Source organism: Heptranchias perlo, chromosome 7, assembly GCF_035084215.1.
Source record: "Heptranchias perlo isolate sHepPer1 chromosome 7, sHepPer1.hap1, whole genome shotgun sequence".
Classification (NCBI taxonomy): domain Eukaryota; kingdom Metazoa; phylum Chordata; class Chondrichthyes; order Hexanchiformes; family Hexanchidae; genus Heptranchias; species Heptranchias perlo.
In genome coordinates this window covers 43,657,773-43,682,427 of record NC_090331.1, presented here as the reverse complement: position 1 = coordinate 43,682,427, position 24,655 = coordinate 43,657,773, and the positions used below count along the sequence as shown (strand labels likewise).

Genomic DNA, 24,655 nt, shown 5'->3' with positions numbered 1-24,655 from the left:
CTTTAACAAATCTGCATTGGCTTTCCTTTATTAATCCACACTTGTCCAAGTGACTATTAATTTTGTCCTGGATTATCATTTCTAAAAGCTTCCCCACCACCGAGGTTAAACTGACTGGCCTGTAGTTGCCGGGTTTATCCTTACACCCTTTTTTGAACAAGGGTGTGACATTTGCAATTCTCCAGTCCTCTGGCACCACCCCTGTATCTAAGGATGTTTGGAAGATTATGGCCAGCACCTCTGCAATTTCCACCCGTACTTCCCTCAGCAACCTAGGATGCATCCCATCCAGACCGGCTAACTTATCTACTTTAAGCACAGCCAGCCTTTCTAGTACCTCCATCAATTTTCACCCCATCCAGTATCTCAACTACCTCCCCCTTTACTGTGAGGAAAAAAGTTTAGAGAGATGTGTCCGTCACACTTGAAAGTGTTAGAAGTTTAGAAAAAAAAGAGAAAGAAAGGCCATCATTTCATTCTGGTTTCTTTTGACCTGATGCCAGAAATTTACAACTAATTGGGTGGGAGAAGCATGAGTGAAGTGCCTGAGGATCTGTGTTGCGATCCTGTTCCTAATAATACATTAACCCAATGTACAATTGTCAAATTTGCAGATGGTAAAGGGAGCTGGTGGTGGAGAGAGGGAGTAATAGGAACATAGCCGAATCTGCATACATACTTCACGAACAATAAACTTCAACTCAAAACAGTAATTAGACTTTGTGGCCTTAAAGGGACAGGCTAGATTAAACAAAGCTATATCTTACCAACAGTGTAATTTATTGTGCATTAGTTGACATAACACAGTCCTTTTAAAACAGTGTATTTTCTGACTTAATTGTATGCAACAGCAATGGAGAATCCTGTTAAAGATTTCATAGTTTCTGGAAAAATGAAGTCTCTTTTAGGGCCCTGCTATATATAGAAGTTGATACAAGTATATTTTGTATCTTTTTAAAATGATCAACAATTGTTTTTTTGTTTTCTACTGTTTCATGTAGAAAACTGCAGGTAATATTGAAAAGTCTTCCCCCTCCACCAGATTTGTTATTTTCCTTAATGCTTAAGTCTTCTGTTGCAAAGGCAATCTATTTAAAGAACTCCCAACAATTCTGCATTGTAACTGGATGCTAGCTATGTGGCAGTGATTTGCTTTTATCCAAACAAAATAGTACTAAAGCCTTTAAGGATTGCCCTTATGATAACTGAAGTCTTGTTTTAAGTTCTACCCAGTAATTGTCTGTACTTTCCCAAAAACAGATGTGTGCAAAATGGAGCAACAGAAAGACAAGCCACACCTCAGTGTTGATCGTGGACAACAGAGGCAGAAGAAAGGTAAATAATGCAGTACATATTCAGCCAGCCTAAATGCCCACTGAAAAATAAAGTTCTCTTTTGGATGTTGCTGTGGATAAGTTTGCTCAGTTTGGGTTCTGCTAGGACCACTCGGCTCCAGACCCCATTTCAGACTTGGCCCAAACATGGACAAAAGAGCTGAATTCCAGAGGTGAGGTGAGAGTAATTGCCCTTGACATCAAGGCACAATTTGACCGAGTGTGGCACCAAGGAGCCCTAATAAAATTGAAGTCATTAGGAATTGGGGAAAACTCTCCAGTGGCTGGAGAGTTTTCCCCAACAACCACTACCATCTTCCTAGCACATAGGAAGATGGTAGTGGTTGTTGGAGGCCAGTCATCTTGGCCCCAGGGCATTGCTGCAGGAGTTCCTCAGGGCAGTGTCCTTGGCCCAACCATCTTCAGCTGCTTCATCAATGACCTTCGCTCCATCATAAGGTCAGAAATGGGGATGTTCGCTGATGATTGCACAGTGTTCAGTTCCATTCGCAACCCTTCAGATAATGAAGCAATCCGTGCCCGCATGCAGCAAGACTGGACAACATCCAGGCTTGGGCTCATAAGTGGCAAGTAACATTCATGCCAGACAAGTACCAGGCAATGACCATCTCCAACAAGAGAGAGTCTAACCACGTCCCCTTGACATTCAACGGCATTACCATCGCCGAATCCCCCACCATCAACATGCTGGGGGGCACCATTGACCAGAAACTTAACTGGACCAGCCATATAAATATTGTGGCTACAAGAGCAGGTCAGAGGCTGGGTATTCTGCAGCAAGTGACTCACCTCCTGACTCCCCAAAGCCTTTCCACAATCTACAAGGCACGAGTCAGGAGTGTGATGGAATACTCTCCACTTTCCTGGATGAGTGCAGCTCCAACAACACTCAAGAAGCTCGACACCATCCAGGACAAAGCAGCCCGCTTGATTGGCACCCCATCTACCACCCTAAACATTCACTCCTTTCACCACCAGCACACTGTGGCTGCAGTGTATACCATCCACAGGATGCACTGCAGCAACTCGCCAAGGCTTCTTCGACAGCACCTCCCAAACCCACGACCCCTACCACCTAGAAGGACAAGGGCAGCAGGCACATGGGAACAACACCACCTGCACGTTCCCCTCCAAGTTATACACCATCCCGACTTGGAAATATATCGCCGTTCCTTCATTGTTGCTGGGTCAAAATCCTGGAATTCCCTTCCTAACAGCACTGTGGGAGAACCTTCACCACAGGGACTGCAGCAGTTCAAGAAGGCAGCTCACCACCACCTTCTCAAGGGCAATTAGGGATGGGCAATAAATGCTGGCCTTGCCAGCGAAGCCCACATCCCATGAACGAAATTTTTAAAAAAAGGAAACTCTACAGTGTAGATAAATGCCTGTGCATTACAGGAAAATATACTTGTAGTGGTACAAAATTACAAGAAATAAGATGGATGTAAAATTTACCTTGTAGACCCTAAGGTTATCAATTTAACAAAACTGATGACTTGTTACTGGACTTTCTGCTACCGTTCTAATTCATTATCGGATAAATCTTTTGCAAATTAGTCCATCTTTATTTTCAATCTCTCCAATCTGTTAAAATGTAACTGACGATCAGTTTGGTTGTGTGCACACTGAGAATTGTTGGGTGTCATTTAATTTAGCTGTGAGTCGCCAAGTGTTGTATGAGTAACTTCGAAATGGGTTATTCAGATACTGACCACATTTTGCATGTGACCTGAAGCACGGGCCCCTTTCCAAAACAGGAACTTGCAGGATTATTTAAATTTTCTGACTACAGTCTACTTAATTTGAAACCATTTAACTGAAATTATCATTTTTTAATAGTAGTACAATCCTACTTGCTGTGTTATTCACCTTCATTAATTCAAATTATTGGGATAATTCAATTTTTTTTAGCAAAAAAGATAACTTCAAATTATCACAAGTAGACTGTTCAGGGTAGAGTTTCCCCTTTATTTGCTCCAGGGGAATGTGCAATTCCTCGGCACTGCGAAAAGCAAATGAGGGTTGAGACCCATTGTGTCATGTCTCCACCCAACAGCACGGCCGTGGAATTCCTGGGCCATTCCCAAACAAATGTAACTGGACCTGTGCCTGCTGCATTCAAATGAGACAGGAGGGATCTCCTCCCTCTCTCTTCTCCTTCCCCCCCCCCCCCCCTCGCTTTCCCCCCCACTCCTGTCCTCCCTCTCCTTCCCCCCCCCCCCCGCCCTGTCCTCCCTCTCCCCCGTCCTCCCCCTCCCCCTCTCTGTTGTCCTGCCCCTTTACTAAGTCCACACTAAGTCAATCGGTGTGAGAAAAGACCAACAGGACATATGGGCTGGGTGGGAGTAGTTACCCAAATAAGAGTACACAAATCTGTATAACATAAGAAATAAACCAAGTGAGCTCAAAGCACAAAGTCAGCTTGAAGGGTATGATATAATTGCCATTACAAAGACCTGGTTACAAACTGGGCATGATTGGGAGCTGAAAATTCCAGGCTATAGGATCTTTAGAAAGGACAGGGAAATTGGGAAAGGAGGATGATTCGCAATATTTAAAAAAAAACATGGTAGTAGAAAGAAGGGATTTCTGTAAGGATGATCAGGCAGTGAAAACACTATGGGTAGAATTAAAGAGCAGCAAAGAACTCTGGTAAGGAGGTGGCTACAGACTCCTTGATAGTGATGTAGTGGGGGATGTATAAATATGGAGATTGGGGAAGCATGCAGCATAGACAATGTGGTTATAATGAGAGATTTTAATTTTCACAGACTGGGAGAAGCAGAACAGCTCAAGTAGTGAAGGAAATGAATTTCTAGAATGTATTTGGGACAGTTTTTAGTACAGTATGTATTAGAACTGACAAGTGATGAGTAATGAACCGGAATTAATTAACAATCTGACAGTAAGGGAACATCTTGGGAATAGTGACCATAATATGATTGAATGTAATACTAGGTTTGAGAGGGAGAAGTGAGAGTCACACACCACAGTTTTAAATTTAAGTAAGGCAAACCTTGAAAGGATGAGAAATAAAGTGCCTGCAGAAACTGAGCTGAACTGTTAATGGGTAATTCTACAGACAAACAGTGGGAAGTATTCAAAGAATTATTTGGCATGGTACAAAACCAATACATACCTTCCTCCCACTGCCCCCCAAAAGCAAAACTCTTTGCGTAGTTAAGGAACCATAGTGAACAATTTTTTTTATTCGTTCATGGGATGTGGGCGTTGCTGGCGAGGCCAGCATTTATTGCCCATCCCTAATTGCCCTTGAGAAGGTGGTGGTGAGCCGTCTTCTTGAACCGCTGCAGTCCGTGTGGTGAAGATTCTCCCACAGTGCTGTTAGGAAGGGAGTTCCAGGATTTTGACCCAGCGACAATGAAGGAACGGCGATATTTTTCCAAGTCAGGATGGTGTGTGACTTGGAGGGGAACGTGCAGGTGGTGTTGTTCCCATGTGCCTGCTGCCCTTGGCCTTCTAGGTGGTAGAGGTCGTGGGTTTGGGAGGTGCTGTTGAAGAAGTCTTGGCGAGTTGCTGTAGTGCATCCTGTGGATGGTACACACTGCAGCCACAGTGCGCTGGTGGTGAAGGGAGTGGATGTTTAGCCTGGTGGATGGGGTGCCAATCAAGAGGGCTGCTTTGTCCTAGATGGTTTCGAGGTTCTTGAGTGTTGTTGGAGCTGCACTCATCCAGGCAAGTGGAGAGTATTCCATCACGCTCCTGACTTGTGCCTTGTAGATGGTGGAAAGGCTTTAGGGGGTCATGAGGTGAGTCAGTCGCCGCAGAATACCCAGCCTCTGACCAGCTCTTGTAGCCACAGTATTTATGTGGCTGGTCCAGTTAAGTTTCTGGTCAATGGTGCCCCCCAGGATGTTGATGGTGGGGGATTCGGCGATGGTAATGCCGTTGAATGTCAAGGGGAGGTGGTTAGATTCTCTCTTGTTGAAGATGGTCATTGCCTGGCACTTGTGTGGCGTGAATTTACTTGGCACTTATCAGCCCAAGCCTGGATGTTGACCAGGTCTTGCTGTATGCAGGCATGGACTGCTTCATTATCTGAGGGGTTGTGAATGGAAATGAGGTAAGGGACTGTATCAAGCTGAAAGAAAAGGTTTACACAAATGCAAGGAAAAGTGGAAATTCAGCAGACTGGGTGAGCTATAAAAAACATCAGAGATACCAAGAAAGTAACAGGCGCAAAAAAGGAATTTTAAAAAAAACTTGCAAGGGATATTAATACTAACAGTAACAGTTTTAAAAAAGTGTGGTAAGGAGGAAGGTGGGCCCATTAAAGACAGATGCAGGTAATACTATAATGGATAATCAGGAAATGGCAGACTTTTTAAATGAGTACTTTGTATCCATTTTCACAGTGGAGGAAGAGGACAAAATACCAGCAGTACAAGGGAACCTAAAAAAAAGCAAGGGGACAGTAGATTTAATGTTTTTTAAAAAATGGTAATGGAGATATTAATCGTACTTAAGATAGACAAATCTCCAGGTCTTCATGGTTTCCACCCTAGGGTATTAAAATAAATAGGTGGGTAAATAGCAGATGCATTAACCACAATTTTCCAAAGCGCTTTGGACTCAGGAATTGTGCCTTTTGGATTGGAAAATTGCAAATGCCATTCCATTATTTATGACAAATGTAAAGAATCTTACAACACCAGGTTATAGTCCAACAGTTTTATTTGAAAATCACAAGCTTTCGGAGCTTACGTCCTTCGTCAGGTGAGTGAGTGAAGGGTTTTAAAATCGCATAGCATATATTAGGCTGGGAGACAATCACAGCAATCAAAGGTGTCGTTGGTGTTCAGACAGGTTAGCCATGGAAAACATTACATCCCAGTATACTGAATACACAATGGATCAGATTACACAGACAGAGAGAAAAAGAGACCCGAAAGGCAGAGAGAGAGAGAGAATGTCTAGTTGTATTAAAAACAGATAACTTTTTTTTCCTGCTGGTGGGGTTACATGTAGCGTGACATGAACCCAAGATCCCAGTTGAGGCTGTCCTCATGGGTGCAGAACTTGGCCATCAATTTCTGCTCGACGATTTTGCATTGTCGTGTGTCTCGAAGGCCCCCTTGGAGAATGCTTACCCGAAGATTGGTGGCTGAATGTCCTTGACTGCTAAAGTGCTCCCCGACTGGGAGGGAACCCTCCTGTCTGGCGATTGTTGCGCGGTGTCCGTTCATCTGTTGTCGCAGTGTCTGCATGGTCTCGCCAATGTACCATGCTCCGGGGCATCCTTTCCTGCAACGTATGAGGTAGACAACGTTGGCCGAGTCACAGGAGTATGAACCATGTACCTGGTGGGTGGTGTCCTCTCGTGTGATGGTGGTATCTGTGTCGATGATCTGGCATGTCTTGCAGAGGTTGCCGTGGCAGGGTTATGTGGTGTCGTGGACGCTGTTCTCCTGAAAGCTGGGTAATTGCTGCGAACGATGGTCTGTTTGAGATTGGGTGGCTGTTTGAAGGCGAGTAGTGGAGGCATGGGGATGGCCTTAGCGAGGTGTTCATCGTCATCGATGACATGTTGAAGGCTGCGGAGAACATGGCGTAGTTTCTCCACTCCGGGGAAGTACTGGACAACGAAGGGTACTCTGTTGGTTGCGTCCCGTGTTTGTCTTCTGAGGAGGTCTATGCGATTCTTCATTGTGGCCCGTCTGAACTGTCGATCAACGAGTCGAGCGTCATATCCCGTTCTTACGAGGGCGTCTTTCAGCGTCTGTAGGTGTCCATCGCGTTCCTCCTCGTCTGAGCAGATCCTGTGTATTCGCAGGGCCTGTCCATAGGGGATGGCCTCTTTGACATGGTTAGGGTGGAAGCTGGAAAAGTGGAGCATCGTGAGGTTGTCCGTGGGCTTGCGGTAGAGTGAGGTGCTGAGGTGCCCGTCTTTGATGGAGATTTGTGTGTCCAAGAAAGGAACCGATTCTGAGGAGTAGTCCATGGTGAGTTTGATGGTGGGATGGAACTTGTTGATGTTATCGTGTAGTCTCTTCAGTGATTCTTCGCCGTGGGTCCAGAGGAAGAAAATGTCGTCGATGTATCTAGTGTATAGCACTGGTTGGAGGTCCTGTGCAGTGAAGAAGTCGTGCTCGAACTTGTGCATGAAAATATTGGCGTATTGGTGTGCGAATTTGGTCCCCATGGCTGTTCCGTGTGTTTGGGTAAAGAACTGGTTATCGAAGGTGAAGACATTGTGATCCAGGATGAAGCAGATGAGTTGTAGGATGGCGTCTGGAGATTGGCTGTTGTTGGTGTTGAGTACTGAGGCTGTTGCAGCGATGCTGTCATCGTGGGGGATACTGGTGTAGAGTGCTGAGACGTCCATCGTGGTGAGAAGTGTTCCTGGTTCAACTGGTCCGTGGGTGTTGAGTTTTTGTAGGAAGCCTGTAGTGTCGCGACAGAAGCTGGGGGTTCCCTGTACGATGGGTTTCAGGATGCCCTCGACGTATCCAGAGAGGTTCTCACACAGGGTTCCGTTGCCTGATACGATAGGACGTCCGGGTGTGTTGGCTTTGTGTATCTTTGGGAGGTAATAGAAGTCTCCAACGCGGGGAGTACGTGGGATGAGAGCGCGTAGGATGCTTTGAAGGTCTGGATCGAAGGTCTTGATCAGTTTGTTGAGCTGGTGGGTGTGTTCTTTGGTCGGATCTGCGGGTAACCGTCTGTAGTGTTCCTGGTTGTCCAGTTGTCGGTATGCTTCTTTGCAATAGTCCGTTCTGTTCTGTATGACAATGGCTCCTCCTTTGTCCGCTGGTTTGATGACGATGTTGCGGTTGGTTGTGAGAGCATCGATGGCGTTGCCTTGTGCTCGGGTGACATTCTGGACTGTCTTGTGAGTGCGGCTGATGAATCTGGCGTTGACTCATCTCCTGACAGCTTGAGCATACATGTCAAGCTTAGGACAGCGACCCTCCGGAGGAGTCCAGTTTGACTCTTTCTTCGGTTGCTGTACCGCGGATCCCACTGTCTGCTGTTCCGGATCGTTGATTGTCTCGTTGGGTTCTCTGCTGAAATCTTAGGATTTGTGGAAGAATTCCCGGAGCCTCATTCTCCTGATGAATTCCTCTGTGTCTGTCGCGAGACCGATGGGGTCCATTTTGGTGGGGCAGAAATTGAGCCCTCAGCTGAGAACTTCGATTTCGTCTGATTGAAGGGTGTGGTCGGACAAATTGACGATAGACTTCCCTGTGGATGCAACCGTGGTACCGGGGGAGGCTTGGCTGATGCTGGTGGTGATGCCGAGTTTCTCAAGCTTCCTGCTCTTGGTTTTCATGTAGGCAGCGTAGTTCCGTTGCCTCGTCTGTTTGGCGGTGTCTCGTAGCTGGTCTGCTGTGTCCTGAGTACAGGTTGAGAGTATGGACTCTATCTTGGTTTCGAGGTTCCGTCATCTGCTGTAGAGTTGGTGTACGAGATGGTTGCGGAGTGTGCGAGAGGTACGATGGCAGAGTCTTTCAGCGTAATCTGAGTTGTATGTCAACTTGAGTGGGTTCTTGATCTGTAGTCCTTTCGGGATCTTGTCTGCTTTCTTGCAGCTCTGTAAAAACTTGATGTCTGTGTCGATATGCGTGATCTTTTTGGAGATCCTCTCCACTGTGAACCGGCAGTTTGTGGTGTCGATAGTAGCCATGATGTGGAGATGCCGGTGATGGACTGGGGTGGACAAATATAAGGAATCTTACAACACCAGGTTATAGTCCAACAGTTTTATTTGAAAATCACAAGCTTTCGGAGCTTACGTCCTTCGTCAGGTGAGTGAGTGAAGGGTTTTAAAATCGCATAGCATATATTAGGCTGGGAGACAATCACAGCAATCAAAGGTGTCGTTGGTGTTCAGACAGGTTAGCCACGGAAAATATTACATCCCAGTATACTGAATACACAATGGGTCAGATTACACAGACAGAGAGAGAAAGAGACCCGAAAGGCAGAGAGAGAGAGAGAGAGAGAGAAAACGGGACGCAACCAACAGAGTACCCTTCGTTGTCCAGTACTTCCCCGAAGCGGAGAAACTACGCCATGTTCTCCGCAGCCTTCAACATGTCATCGATGACGACGAACACCTCGCTAAAGCCATCCCCACGCCTCCACTACTCTCTTTCAAACAGCCACCCAACCTCAAACAGACCATTGTTCGCAGCAGATTACCCAGCTTTCAGGAGAACAGCGTCCACGACACCACATAACCCCGCCACGGCAACCTCTGCAAGACATGCCAGATCATCGACACAGATACCACCATCACACGAGAGGACACCACCCACCAGGTACATGGTTCATACTCCTGTGACTCGGCCAACGTTGTCTACCTCATACATTGCAGGAAAGGATGCCCCGGAGCATGGTACATTGGCGAGACCATGCAGACACTGCGACAATGGATGAACGGACACCGTGCAACAATCGCCAGACAGGAAGGTTCCCTCCCAGTCGGGGAACACTTCAGCAGTCAAGGACATTCAGCCACCGATCTTTGGGTAAGCGTTCTCCAAGGCGGCCTTCGAGACACACGACAACGCAAAATCGTCGAGCAGAAATTGATAGCCAAGTTCCGCACTCATGAGGACGGCCTCAACCGGGATCTTGGGTTCATGTCACGCTACACGTAACCCCACCAGCAGGAAAAAAAAGTTATCTGTTTTTAATACAACTGGACATTCATATTCTCTGTCTCTCTCTCTCTGCCTTTCGGGTCTCTTTTTCTCTCTGTCTGTGTAATCTGACCCATTGTGTATTTAGTATACTGGGATCTAATGTTTTCCGTGGCTAACCTGTCTGAACACCAACGACACCTTTGATTGCTGTGATTGTCTCCCAGCCTAATATATGCTATGCGATTTTAAAACCCTTCACTCACTCACCTGACGAAAGAGATAATCTCCGAAAGCTTGTGATTTTAAAATAAAATTGTTGGACTATAACCTGGTGTTGTAAGATTCCTTGCATTTGTCCACCCCAGTCCATCACCGGCATCTCCACATCATTATTTATGACAGAAGGGATGCAGAAACTAGGAACCTGTCAGTTCAACAGATTCCAATAACTTCCCTATAACTATCATCAGGAACAGAGTGACTGAGCATTTGAATAAGTATGAGCTAATCGAAGAGAGTCAGCACGGATTTGTGAAGGATAGATCATGTCTGACTGACCTCGTTGAATTTGTGACAAGGTCACTAACATAGTGGACAGGGGAGTGTCTATATGGGCTTGCAGAAGGCGTTAGATAAGGTTCTGCACAAGAGATTGTCAGCACAAATGAGAATGCATGGAACAGGAGGTAACTTTGTGACATGGGTTGGTAATTAGTTGGGAGGTAGAAGACAGATTAGAGATAAAGCGTTTGTTCTCTGATTGGCGGAATATTACAAGTGGTCCCCAGGGATCTGTACTGGGGCCTCAGCTTTTCACCATATATATTAATGACTTGGATGAAGAGTTGTACATCCAAGTTTGCAGATGGCGTTAAGTTAGGAGGCACAGTAAATTGCATGGATGGGAGGAGGAATTTTTCAAAGGGACATGCACAGACTGAGTGAGTGGGCAAAACAATGGCAGATGGAGTTCAATGTGGGAATGTGTACGGTCATCTGTGGATGAGAAAGAAGAATCGGAATATATTCTTAATGGTGCGTGACTGGTGGGGCAAATGGATTTGTGTGTCCATGTACAGCGATCACTAAAAGCTAGTCCACAGGTACAGAAATCAATCAAGAAGACCAATGGAATTCGGCCTTTGCTTCAAGAAATAAAAAAGTGAGGCTGTGATGCTTCGTTTGCACAAAGTCTTGTGACCAAAGTTTTCGTTAGACCCCATCTGAGGTACTGCGTTCAGTTTTGGGCAACCCCCCTCAGGAAAGATATATTGACCTTGGAAGGGGTACAGCGCAGATTCATCAGAATGATAGAGGCTGAAAGGTTTGAATTATCCCCTGGAGCTCAGGAAGTTGAGGGTTGATCTGATGGAGGCGTTTGAAATTATAAAGGGATTCGATGGGGTAGATACAAACATACTATTTCCTCTGGTGGGAGAATCAAGAACAAGGTAGCATAATATTAAAATTAGTGCCAGGCCAGTTAGGAATGAAATCAGGAAGCACTTTTTCCACACAAAGGGTTGTGGAAATCTGGAACTCCTATCCACCAAAAGGCTGTGAATTTGAGGTACAGATCAGCCATGATAAAATTGAATAGCTGAACTCGAGAGGCTGAATCACCTACTCCTGTTCCTCTTCCTTCCATTATAGTTATCCTACTCTTCCTCTTCCTTCTTGAACCATCCACCTCATCCTTCTATCCTCCCCTTCTCCCAGTTTCACCTATCCTTGTCCGCCTTCAATGCTTCTGCTGCCTCTCCGACCTCCTTTGCCAAATTCCTCCTCATCCTCCCAATGTCTCCTGCCTATCCCTATCCTGCTCCTTTCCTTCCTCTTTCCCTGTCTCCTTTCCTCACCTCCTTTCATCATCACCCTCCTCCTCTTCTGGTTTATTTTTGGACATGGTGACATTGAAACTCTTTCTATCTAGCATGTACTGTCTTCTATCATGATTTTTAACAAATGATTGTTATACGCTGTTTGGTTTCAACAGGAGATTCTTACACTGACCACTCTGGACAAGTTGGTATTTCAGATTGTGCTTCTGGCCAGTTTTCTGTACAAGAGGATATATACAAAATGAACATGTCTAAAGGAGTGTCCATGTCACTTCCATCCTCGCCACTCTTGCCACGTCAGCCATTTATGATGCATGCATGGACAGGCAAAAGGTCTCCAGGTATGGATTTTGAACAGAACCTCCTGATTACTTTTAGTAGCTGTACAGAGATGTTAAATTTATAATGTTCTTCTTTATCAAAACTTCACACCCGGTCATGCATTAATATTTTACAAGAAGTTTTGTTTTTCTGTTTCTGATCAGTTTTCTCCCCTTTCCTCCTCAAAGCATTGAGTCCTTGTTGGGGTACGAGTCCACGAACAGTGGGCTCTCTCCGGTACCTTGGTCATGAGTGTTGCAGTCTGTTCATATCTGGGAGCATTGCACTTGAACTCCAATGTTCAAACAAGCACATTTCTCGCATGGATCCCTTTATATGGTCAGGAGTGATATCGTGCCTCATTTTTCCCCCTCAAATCTGGGTCGCTAAAGTCATTTGTAGTGTATTTATTGCCGTTCCAGCTGAGATCAGCTAACTTAGTGCAGATTGGCGATTGAATCTGGGACTTCCCGCTCTGTACATCTCTGCTACGTATTGGAAAAACTCACTGAGCCATTTTAGGCGCTGCCTTGCATTTTCATGGTCGTCTTGCCTAAGGCTTTCTCCTTCAACGCAAGCCTCTATTTTTATTTAAGAATTTTTAACATGATGTATTCAGTGCTGTGCTGTTTATTGAATTTTTTCAATAATTATATATTGTTATCAAAAACAAAGCTCATACACGTGCACTGGATTATTTGCACCCTTTTCAAAAAAAAAAATTCATGTGATTTCTGTTTGAAGGTTTAGTTTCAACTGAGTAATTTGAATAAAATCATGTTGATTTAGTTGATTAAGGCTTGGAATAAAGCAGTATTTAAAATGAATTGTTGTAATGCCGTGTTTATTTTGAATAATTACTTGAATTTAAAATACAAAGGAAAATATTTGAAATACACCAGTTATTATCGAAGTGAGAAAGGTTTACATTTGGATGGAGCCCTGCAAAAGAACTGGTTTTGTGAGGAAGGAGAACCTTTTGTATGATTCACCAATCCAAAGAGGGGAGGGCGAACAACAGGGAGCTATCAAGAGTACAGATCTGCTAACCACAGTCATAAACAAAGCAACTAAAAATATAGCCTGAGTAGATTTTAAAATGGAACAGAGGTGGAAAAATCTTCACATTTCATAAAGGTCATATGTCAAGTTTGTGAAAAAGTTTGCCTTCAAAAGGCAAAAGGTGAGATCGACACATTTCCAAATGGAAGGGCAAACAATTGAATGTGAATGGGAAATCAGCAGGAAGATAAAGGACAAAATACTGTGGATGCTGGAAATCTGAAATAAAAACAGAAAAAGCTGGAAATACTCCAAGTTGGCAGCATCTGTGGAGAAAGAAACAGTTAACGTTTCAAGTCGATGGATGACCTTTCATGAGAACTGGAAGAAGTTGAAGATTAAACAGTTTTTTAAGCAAGTACAGAGCCAGGGAAAGTAGTGGGGGGGGAGCGATGTTGGTGAGGGAGGGGAGGAAAGAACAAAAGGGAAGGTCTTTGATAGGGTGGAGGGCAGGAGTGATTAAATGACAAAAGCGATTGCAAGGCAAGGAGGGTGGAAATGGGGCAAGTAAAGAAACAAAAGATGGGTCTAGAGGAACTGTAAATGGCAACATCAGAATCATTACCAGCACCTGCTGTCTGAAAAAATGGAAGCTGTGGTTATGATCTGAAATTACTGAAATCAGTGTTGAGTCCTGAAGATTGTAAAATGCCTAATCGAAAGATGAGGTGCTGATCCTCGAGTTCCCGTTGAGCTTCATTGGACAGTGTAAGAGGCTGAAGTCAGATTGGGAGTGGGCTGGAGAATTAAAATGGCAAGCGACAGACAGGTCAGGACTTTGCAGACTGAGCGGAAAACAATCCCCCCAATCTGAGTTTGGTCTCCCCAATGTGGAGGAAACTGCATTGTGAGCAGTGAATGCAGTATACTAAATTGAAAGAAGTACAAGTAAATCGCTGTTTCCCCTGGAAGGAGTGTTTGGGGGCCCTGGATGAAGGGAAGGGAGGACGTGAAAGGCCAGGTGTTGCATCTCCTGCGCTTGCATTGGAAGGTGCCGTGGGAAGGAGAGTAGATGTTGAAGGTGATGGAAGAGTGGACCAGGGTGTTGTGGAGGGAGTGGTCCATTCGAAATGCTGAAAGAGGAGGAGAGGGGAAGATGTGTTTGGTGGTGGCATCATGCTGAAGATGGCGGAGGAAGATACGTAGAATGTGGAGGCTGGTGGAGTGGAAGGTTAGGACAAGGGGGACCCTATCATGATTCTGGGAGGGAGGGAAAGGGGTGAGGGCAGAAGTGTGGGAAATGGGGCGGACACGGTCGAGGACCCTGTCAACAACAGTGGAGGGGAATTCTCGTTTGTGGAAAAAGGAAGACATGTTGGAAGCACTGGTGTGGAAGGTGGCATCGTTAGAACAGATGTGACGGAGACAGAGAAACTCGGAGAAGGGAATAAAGTCCTTACAGGAAGCGGGGTGGGAGGAAGTGTAATCAAGGTAGCTAGGGGAGTCGGGCTTTTAGTGGATACTGGTGGACAGCCTATCCCCAGAAATGGTGATAGAGCAGTCGAGGAAGGGAAGAGTCAGAGATGGACCATGTGAAGGCGAGGGAAGGGTGGAAATTGGAAGCACAGTTAATGAAATTTTCTGGTTTGGAATGTACTGAAAAAAGAGGTGAAGCAGGGAACCTGAGTAAGACTGGAACAAAGAATGTTCCACGTATCCCACAAAAAGGCAGGCATACCTAGTACCAATATGAGCTCCCATAGTGACCCCTTTTATTTGGAGGAAATAAGTGGAATCAAAGGAGAAGTTGTTCAATGTAAGAACAACTTCACCCAGGCGGAGGAGGGTGGTGATGGGGACTGGTTGGGCCTCTGTTCAAGGAAGAATCAGAGGGCCCACAGGCCGTCCTAGTGCCTTGCACCATCATCCTTTTTTTCATTCAATCACGCCTGCCCTCCACCTTATTAAAGATCTTTCCTTCCTTCCTCTTCCTCCCCACACCCACCTTTTCCCTGGCTCTGTACGTGCTTAAAAACTGTTTAATCTTCAACTACTTCCAATTCTGACAAAAGGCTATTGACCTAAAATGTTAACCCTGTTTCATTCTCTACAGATGTTGTCTGAATTGCTGAGTATTACCAGCTTTTTCTAATTTTATATAATATATTGGAAGACCAAGGAGGTGGCTGAGATCTGAAATTGTTGAAGACCAGTGAACCAGGGGAAAGATAATATATTGTTTTCGTAGTTGAACTTTGAGCATATATGAGACCGAGGACTGAAAGATTGGAGTGAGCATGGGAGATGGAATTTAAATGATGAGTCACAGGGATGTTAGAATCATACTTAGACAGACTGGCGATGTTCAGTAAAGTAAGTGGTTGTTCATTCTGTGTTTGGTATTCCCAGTATAATGAAGATCATACCATGATTGGTGAATACAGTACACTAGTTTCTTTAGGTACATGTAGATCACTGTCTTGCGTAGTATTTTAGGGCCCAGACATTGGTGTGGGAAGGAGCAAATGGACACACATTACATCTGTAGTTGCAGGGGGCAATATCTGAGGAAGTGCAGCCACTTGTAAAGGGAAAGGTAAATGAGGGTGTTGCAGCTTCTTTGGAGAATTTTTTCTCTAATTTATTTACTCAGTAGAATATGCACTTTGCAATATTGCAAGCTGATTGTATGATACTTGGTGTCCAAAATTCAACTCTGGTACTTTTTAATGGTATTTTTCACTTTTTTTTAATAACTACTGTGTGCAGTATTGGGCTCCACATTATATGAAAGTTATTGAGGCTTCAGAGGGTACAACACAGATTCATTAGGATGCTGCCTGGTATGAGGAAATGCAAATATGAAGAAACACTTGAAAAATTGGGTCTTTTTTCCATTAGAGTGACGCAAATTTCAGGGCCATATAATAGAAATTTTTATGAAGGGATGCGACAGGTGAAGAAGCAGACTGTTTCCAGTAGCAAAGGGGTCAAGAATGAGGTGCCATAGATTCAAATTTAAATGTAAGAGATTTAGATCAGAGCAGAGGAGAATCATTTAACACAGTCGTGAGGCTGTGGAATTCACTTCTAGGGTTAGTGAATGATGCAGAACCTATGTCCAAGATTGGATAAAGAAAGAAAGACTTGTATTTATATAGTGCCTTTTATGACCTCAGGTTGTTCCAAAATGCTTTACAGCAAATGAAGTACTTTTGAAGTGTAGGCACTGCTGTAATGTAGGAAACTCAGCGACCAATTTGTGCATAGCAAGGTCCCACGAACAGCAATGTGATAATGACCAGATAATCTGTTTTGTTTTCGTGATGTTGGTTGAGGGATAAATATTGGCCAGGACTCTGGGGAGAACTCCTCTGCTCTTCTTCGAAATGGTGGCAGGGGATCTTTTACATTCACTTAAAAGGGCAGACAGGGCTTCAGTTTAAGGTCTTATCTGAAAGACAGCACCTCTGACAGTGCGGCACTCCTTCAGTACTGCACTGGATTGTCAGCCTAGATTTTGTGCTCAAGTCTCTGGAGTGGGGCTTGAACCCACAACCTTCTGACTTAGGTAAGAGTGCTATCACTGAGTCACAACTGACAGCTAGGTGGATGAGGGATGTCGGACCAAGGTGGGTAAATGTGCTTAGAACTATTTTCTTGAATGGAGGGTGAACACTGATATGGACTGGTTAAGCCGAATGACCTGTTTGTGTTATAACCTCTATGTAATATCTATGTAAATAGTCTTCTCATTTCTGAAATGTTTTTTATGGAAGTATGTAATGCAGTGCTAAGGCATAAAGGAATGGCAAGATCTGGTTGTGCCTCAAACGATTCCATTGCTTGTGTATCAACAGATAATGTAGCTAGGGTGAAATCCCTGTATTTGGTGTATGTGTCAGCTGGGTGAAACCTATTAACATTGGATCGTTGATATAAGAACATAACAACATAAGAAATAGGAGCAGGAGTAGGCCAATCGGCCCCTTGAGCCTGCTCCGCCATTCAATAAGATCATGGCTGATCTGATCCCAACCACAAATCTAAAGAACACAAGAAGTAGGAGCAGGACCCGGCCACTCAGCCCCTGGGCCCTCTTCGCCACCCACAGGGCATTGACCGATCCGAGCTCAGCTTCATGTCCAATTTCCTGCCCGCTCCCCATAACCCCTAATTCCCTTTACTTCTAGGAAACTGTCTATTTCTGTTTTAAATTTATCTAATGATGTAGCTTCCACAGCTTCCTGGGGCAGCAAATTCCACAGACCTACCACCCACTGAGTGAAGAAGTTTCTCCTCATCTCAGTTTTGAAGGAGCAGCCCCTTATTCTAAGATTATGCCCCCTCGTTCTAGTTTCACCCATCTTTGGAAACATCCTTACTGCATCCACCCGATCAAGCCCCTTCACAATCTTATATGTTTCAATAAGATCGCCTCTCATTCTTCTGAACTCCAGTGAGTAGAGTCCCAATCTACTCAACCTCTCCTCATATGTCCACCCCCTCATCCCTGGGATTAACCGAGTGAACCTTCTTTGTACTGCCTCGAGAGCAAGTATGTCTTTTCTTAAGTGTGGACACCAAAACTGTATGCAGTATTCCAGGTGCGGTCTCACCAATACCTTATATAACTGCAGCAATACCTCCCTGTTTTTATATTCTATCCCCCTAGCAATAAAAGCCAATATTCCGTTGGCTTTCTTGATCACCTGCTGCACCTGCATACTAACTTTTTGATTTTCTTGCACTAGGACCCCCAGATCCCTTTGTACTGCAGTACTTTCCAGTTTCTCGCCATTAAGATAATAACTTGCTCTCTGATTTTTCCTGCCAAAGTGCATAACCTCACATTTTCCAATATTATATTGCATCTGCCAAATCTCCGCCCACTCACCCAGCCTGTCTATATCCCCTTGTAGGTTTTTTATGTCCTCCTCACTCTCTACTTTCCCTCCCATCTTTGTATCATCTGCAAATTTTGATATGTTGCACTTGGTCCCCTCCTCCAAATCGTTAATATAGATTGTGAAGAGTTGGGGACCCAGCACCGACCCCTGTGGAACACCACTGGTTACTGGTTGCCAGTCCGAGAATGAACCATTTATCCCAACTCTCTGCCTCCTGTTCGATAACCAATCCTCCACCCATGCCAGAATATTACCCCCAATCCTGTGATTTTTTTTATCTTAAGCAATAATCTTTTATGTGGCACCTTGTCGAATGCCTTCTGGAAGTCTAAATACACTATGTCCACTGGTTCCCCTTTATCCACCCTGTACGTTATATCCTCAAAGAACTCAAGCAAATTTGTCAGACATGACTTCCCCTTCATAAAGCCATGCTGACTTTGTCCTATTAAATTATGCTTATCTAAATGTTCCGTTACTGTCTCCTTAATAATAGACTCCAAAATTTTACCCACCACTGATGTTAGGCTAACTGGCCTATAATTTCCAGCCTTCTGCCTACTACCCTTTTTAAATAAAGGTGTTACATTAGCAGTTTTCCAATCTGCCGGGACCTCTCCTGAGTCCAGGGAATTTTGGAAAACTATCACCAAAGCATCCACAATCCCTACTGCCACTTCCCTCAAGACCCTAGGATGTAAGCCATCAGGTCCAGGGGATTTATCCGCTTTGAGTCCCATTATTTTACTGAGTACCATCTCCTGAGTGATTTTAATCGTATTTAGCTCCTCCCCCCGTAGAGCCCCCTGTTTGTCCAGTGTTGGGATATTCTTAGTGTCCTCTACCGTAAAGACTGAAACAAAATATTTGTTCAGCATTTTTGCCATCTCCATGTTTCCCACCATTAATTTCCCGGTCTCATCCTCCAACGGACCTACGTTTGCCTTAGCCACCCTTTTTCTTTTTATATAACTATAGAAACTCTTGCTATCTGTTTTTATATTTTTTGCTAATTTATTTTCATAATCTAACCTCCCTTTCTTAATCAATCCTTTAGTTACTTTTTGCTGTCTTTTGAAGACTTCCCAATCTTCTATCCTCCCACTAAGTTTGGCTACCTTATATGTCCTTGTTTTTAGTCGGATACTATCCTTGATTTCTTTACTTAGCCACGGATGGCTGTCATTTCTTTTACACCCTTTTTTCCTCAGTGGAATATATTTATTTTGAAAGTTGTAAAGTAACTCCTTAAATGAACACCACTGCTGATGTACCGTCTTACCCTTTAATCTATTTTCCCAGTCCACTTTAATCAATTCCGCTCTCATACCATCATAGTCTCCTTTATTCAAATTCAGTTCGCTTGTTTGAGAATCAACCTTCTCACCCTCTAATTGGATATGGAATTCAACCATGTTGTGGTCACTCATTCCAAGGGGATCCTTAACTAGGACATTATTAATTAATCCTGACTCATTACACAGGACCAGGTCCAAGGTTGCCTGCCCCCTTGTAGGATCAGTTACATACTGCTCAAGAAATCCATCCCTGATGCACTCAATGAACTCTTCCTCAAGGCTGCTCTGCCCAATTTGATTTGTCCAGTTAGTATGATAGTTAAAATCCCCCATAATTATAGCTGCTCCCTTATTACATGCCCCGACTATTTCCTGATTAATACTTCTTCCAGCAGAGTTGCAACTATTAGGAGGCCTATATACTATGCCCACTAGTGTTTTTTCCCCTTATTATTCCTTATCTCTACCCAAACTGTTTCATTATCTTGATGCTCTGTCCCAATATCATTTATCTGTATTAGTGATTCCTTCCTTTATTAACATAGCCACCCCACCTCCCCTTCCTTCCTGCCTGTCCTTCCTTATTGTTAAATACCCTGGCATATTTAATTCCCAGTCGTTGTCACCCTGCAGCCATGTTTCTGTAATGGCCACAAGATCATACCCATACGCAGTTATTTGTGCCGTTAACTCGTCCATTTTGTTACGAATGCTACGTGCATTCAGATAAAGAACTTTCAAATCTGTTTTGTGACACTTAGTTCCTGCTTTTTCCTTTTTAAACACTTTACCTATTACTCCATACCTTCTGTCCCTTCCTGATATGCTTTCCTCTGTCTCCCTGCTCAGGTTCCCAACCCCCTGCCACTTTAGTTTAAACCCTCCCCAACAGCACTAGCAAACACTCCTCCTAGGACAGCGGTCCCGGCCCTGCCCGGGTGCAGACCATCCGGTTTGTACTGGTCCCACCTCCCCCAGAACCGTTTCCAGTGTCCCAGGAATTTGAATCCCTCCCCTTGCACCATTCCTCTAGCCATGTATTCATTTGAAATATCCTCCTATTTCTACTCTGACTAGCACGTGGCACTGGCAGCAATCCTGAGATTACTACCTTTGAGGTCCTATTTTTTAATTTACCTCCTAACTCCCTATATTCTGCTTTTAGGAATTCATCCCCTTTTTTACCTATATCGTTGGTGCCTGTGTGCACCACGACAGCTGGCTGTTTGCCCTCCCCCTCCAAAATGTTCTGTAGCTGCTCCGAGACGTCCTTGATCCTTGCACCAGGGAGGCAACACACCATCCTGGAGTCTCGGTTGCGGCCGCAGAAACGCCTGTCTATTCCCCTAACAATTGAGTCCCCTATCACTATAGCTCTTCCACTCTTTTTCCTCCCAGCCTGTGCAGCAGAGCCACCCGTGGTGCCAGGAAGTTGGCTGCTGCTGCCTTCCCCTGATAAGTCATCCCCCCCAACAGCATCCAAAGTGGCATATCTTTTTGAGAGGGGGATGGCCACAGGGGACCCCTGCACTACCTGCCTGCACCTCTTACTCTTCCTGGTGGTCACCCATTCACTTCCTGCCTGTATACCCTTTACCTGCGGTGTGACCAACTCGCTAAACGTGCTATCCACGAGTTTCTCTGCATCGCGGATGCTCCACAGTGGATCCACCCGCAGCTCCAGCTCCGAGATACGATCGGTCAGTAGCTGCAGGTGGACACACTTCCTGCACACATGGTCGGCAGGGACACTGGTAGTGTCCATGACTTCCCACATCTTGCAGGAGGGGCATATCACGGGTGCGAGGTCTGCTGCCATGACTTGCCTTAGCTTAGTTACCCCTTTTAAATTACGTTGAAATTAGAAAATGTTAACTATACTTGGGACCTAGGTTCACTTAAAAAAACACATTACCTGCTATAAAACCTGCAGACCTTCCCTTTCTTATTACTTTACTTACAGTAAAACGGTAGAAATACTCACCTGAACCTACTCACCAATCAGCTGCCTCTCCTGTGCCGCGTCACTTTCTGACTGGTGACGTCACCTCGAACTGCCGCTGGTCTCAGAGTCTCGCTCTCAGAGTAAGCTCTGGTCTCTCTCTCCCCCCGCTCACCGACTGAACTCTCGCTCTCTCCGCGCTGTTTATATCCCCGCTCTGGTCTCGCTCTTTGCCGCCGCTCACCGACTGAACTCTCACTCTCTCCGCGCTGTTTTTATCCCCGCTCTGGTCTCGCTCTTTGCCGCCGCTCACCGACTGAACTCTCACTCTCTCCGCGCTGTTTTTATCCCCGCTCTGGTCTCGTTCTTTGCCGCCGCTCACCGACTGAACTCTCGCTCTCTCCGCGCTGTTTTTATCCCCGCTCTGGTCTCGCTCTTTGCCGCCGCTCACCGACTGAACTCCCGCTCTCTCCGCGCTGTTTATATCTACGCTCTGGTCTCGCTCTTTGCCGCCGCTCACCGACTGATCTCTCGCTCTCTCCGTGCTGTTTGTATCCCCGCTCTGGTCTCGCTCTTTGCCACCGCTCTCTGGGCTCTCAAATTCCTCTGATTTGCAACATTCTTTGTTTTAGGTAACTCAGAAGTTAATCTTTCAACAATCAACAGTATGTTTTATATTTAAAGGGCTATATCCCAGCAATTTCACAAGTAGGTATTTACTTTGGTTTTGTGCTGTAGTTTACATTCCTAGCACTTTTTTGGTTGGACTTTTCCTTCCTGAATTACCAGCCTATTGAAAAGCATGAGCATTGTTTCAGTTGTCTGTTTCAGTCAGGACGACTGCACTAAGCTTTGGCAGTATTGTATGAATGTTTAACTACAAAAAGGTTCCGTCTGGAAGAAGTTAACAGGAAAGGAATTTTTTCCTTATGCAGGCCCAATCAGGAAGCTTAAGTATGTGGAAAGCCCTAAGGTGCCAGGAGATGCAATTGCCTCAGCATTGACGAAGTTGACAGAGAAAACAGACCCATCCCAATTTGCACATAATGGTAAGTATACCCATCTTGTTTCACAGTTTAATAGTGTTAAGAGTAAATGATGGAAGCCACTGTAGCTAAAAGATAACTAAAGTGTAAAAACAATCTGTGTATTGAGTGACCTTCAGTATTATGTTCCCATTCTGTGCAGCTTTAAGAATGAAAAGCTCCCAGAAAACTTTTATATAAGGTCATTAGGTAGTCTGAGACATACTTGGTGTTACAAGGGTAATTCTGCTATCTCACTCCTCCTCTGGGGAGCCATGCTTAATGGGAACATGGGTTAGAGAATTTGGCCAATAATGTGTAGCCCTTTCTGTGACACACGTTCGCTTCATGCCTGGCTTGCCTGCTGGGAGTGTGGAATCAAAGAATTACTTCTTAGACATCTAATGAAGGCAATATTTTGGTTCCACTGGAAATGCAATACACATTTGCAAGAGGCCTATATAACTGTCACACCACGCTTGGATAATATCTTGCTGCCTGATATTTTGTAATTATTTAATTTGAATATTAAGCTGGTTATTGAATTGTTTTGTGGAACAAAATAGCTATTATCTTAGATCCATTAAGGTGTTAAAAATATGTCTTGTTGAACAGTTGATAACTACAGTAGGCTGAGTTCTAACTGGTATCTTCACAAAGTCTGAAATGGTTGGCTGTCTTCAACAATGTAAGCCAAAAATATTGCATGATATCGAGAAATGTGCTATGGATGTATTTTTTTCTAACATAGAGCTATGTTCTTCCAAGATTGTTACGCCTGATGTACTCATCACTGATAATATCATAAAATCTTTATTCTAACCCCATACCTGTTACTTATAAGCCCTTTTATTTACCAGTCTGAGCACTAACACATTCACAATAACTGACAACCTATCTGGTATCAGTCCACATTTTGCTTAATTGTGAGCCCTTAGTCAGAAGGATCGTTATAACAAGAAGCCATTGATGGACAAGAATCTTGTGATATTGGAGCTGTAATTATTATTAGTGGTCCCTATCGCTGTTTGCCCATTGGTTTTTTTTATAACTTGACTGGAACATTTTTTCTTTATAGAGTATTTCAAAGAGTTCTGTTTAAGGCTAGTTAATCTCCCTCGTCACTATACCTGTACTAATGAAATCATGAGAGGTGCTGCTGGAACTCAGCACTCTATAATTCTGATCCTCTCGTACTTTTCTCTGGAGCAATGTATACCGTAGTTATTGTCCTGAGTTATTATCACATGACAGGATATGGCAAAGAACCATGAAATTCTCACTTGCGCTTCCATACTGATGCTGTTCAGAGTTCAATCAACTTTGCCCAGCTTCTCTTTAGCTGAATTCCCCATGTTGCTCCATTCCCGAAATAGCCGGTGCACTTAACCTAGAAGTATAATAGATAATTGCACCTTAATGAGATGTGAACTACTCACTTGAATAGTTCTGTCCGAAATAGCAACGGGCTTAACATGCTGTAAGCGGTGACTGTGTAATTGACAATAATGGTCATGGCAAATAATTTGCGCTCTGTGCCTGATTTCAAGGATTGCCCGATTTAAAGGATTGCCCAGCTATGTAATATGTCTCAAGAATGCATAGAGTTAATCTTATTCATGTTAAGTGTATTTTCAGAGCACTGACATAATACAGAGACTGATGTATTTTCATAGTGATGTCACAATACAAACAGCAAAAAATACAGGATTGTCCTGGAGACCCCAGGAAGTAAAGATTAATCTCCCCCACCCAAGAGAAAAATCATATGGGCATTTAAAAAATTGTTTTCTTTCATTTTCTTTGAACATTTTTGTTTATTAGTTATAAAAATATTGGAGATGGGGAAGAAAAGGCTGTTTGACCATCAAGAATCATCTAGTTGGGTGACAGTCTGTTCACCTTCCATATTACATAGCTGGGCAATCCTTTAAATCAGGCACACAGTGCAAATTATTTGCCATGACCATTATTGTTAATTACACAGTCACCACTGGGCAAAGTTGATTGAACTCTGAACAGCATCAGTATGGAAGTGCAAGTGAGAAGTTCATGGTTCTTTGCCATGTCCCGTCATGTGATAATAACTCAGAACAATAACTATGGTGTGGGAAGGCAGTGCACCCCAAGGATGAACCCGTCGGGCGACCAAATGTCGGAGTGTGGAGGTGGGAAAATGGAACCTCTAAGAATATGTTCAGCAGAGTTGGCAACCTGGAGCGAAAGGTGGCAACTTTCCTTACTCTGTTGGGGTGTATTATCCAGTTGTTGAGGTTCACTGGCTGATATTTTAGACCAATGCCTGTTTTTGACAGGAAATTCAGCTGGAGAAAATGAATGATGCCT

The 24,655-nt window shown here is 44.3% G+C and overlaps 1 protein-coding gene across 2 annotated transcripts in view; it reads left to right on the top strand.

Annotated features, from left to right (window-relative positions):
* Positions 1-24,655, top strand: part of tanc1a (tetratricopeptide repeat, ankyrin repeat and coiled-coil containing 1a) — a 229,619-nt gene that overhangs the window by 76,848 nt on the left and 128,116 nt on the right. For both annotated transcript variants that reach the window (XM_067987420.1, XM_067987421.1), the window contains 3 exons: positions 1,261-1,335; positions 11,967-12,152; positions 22,220-22,333. In XM_067987420.1, coding sequence (XP_067843521.1) covers positions 1,261-1,335; positions 11,967-12,152; positions 22,220-22,333 — 375 coding nt within the window. The remainder of the gene's footprint in view (positions 1-1,260; positions 1,336-11,966; positions 12,153-22,219; positions 22,334-24,655) is intronic.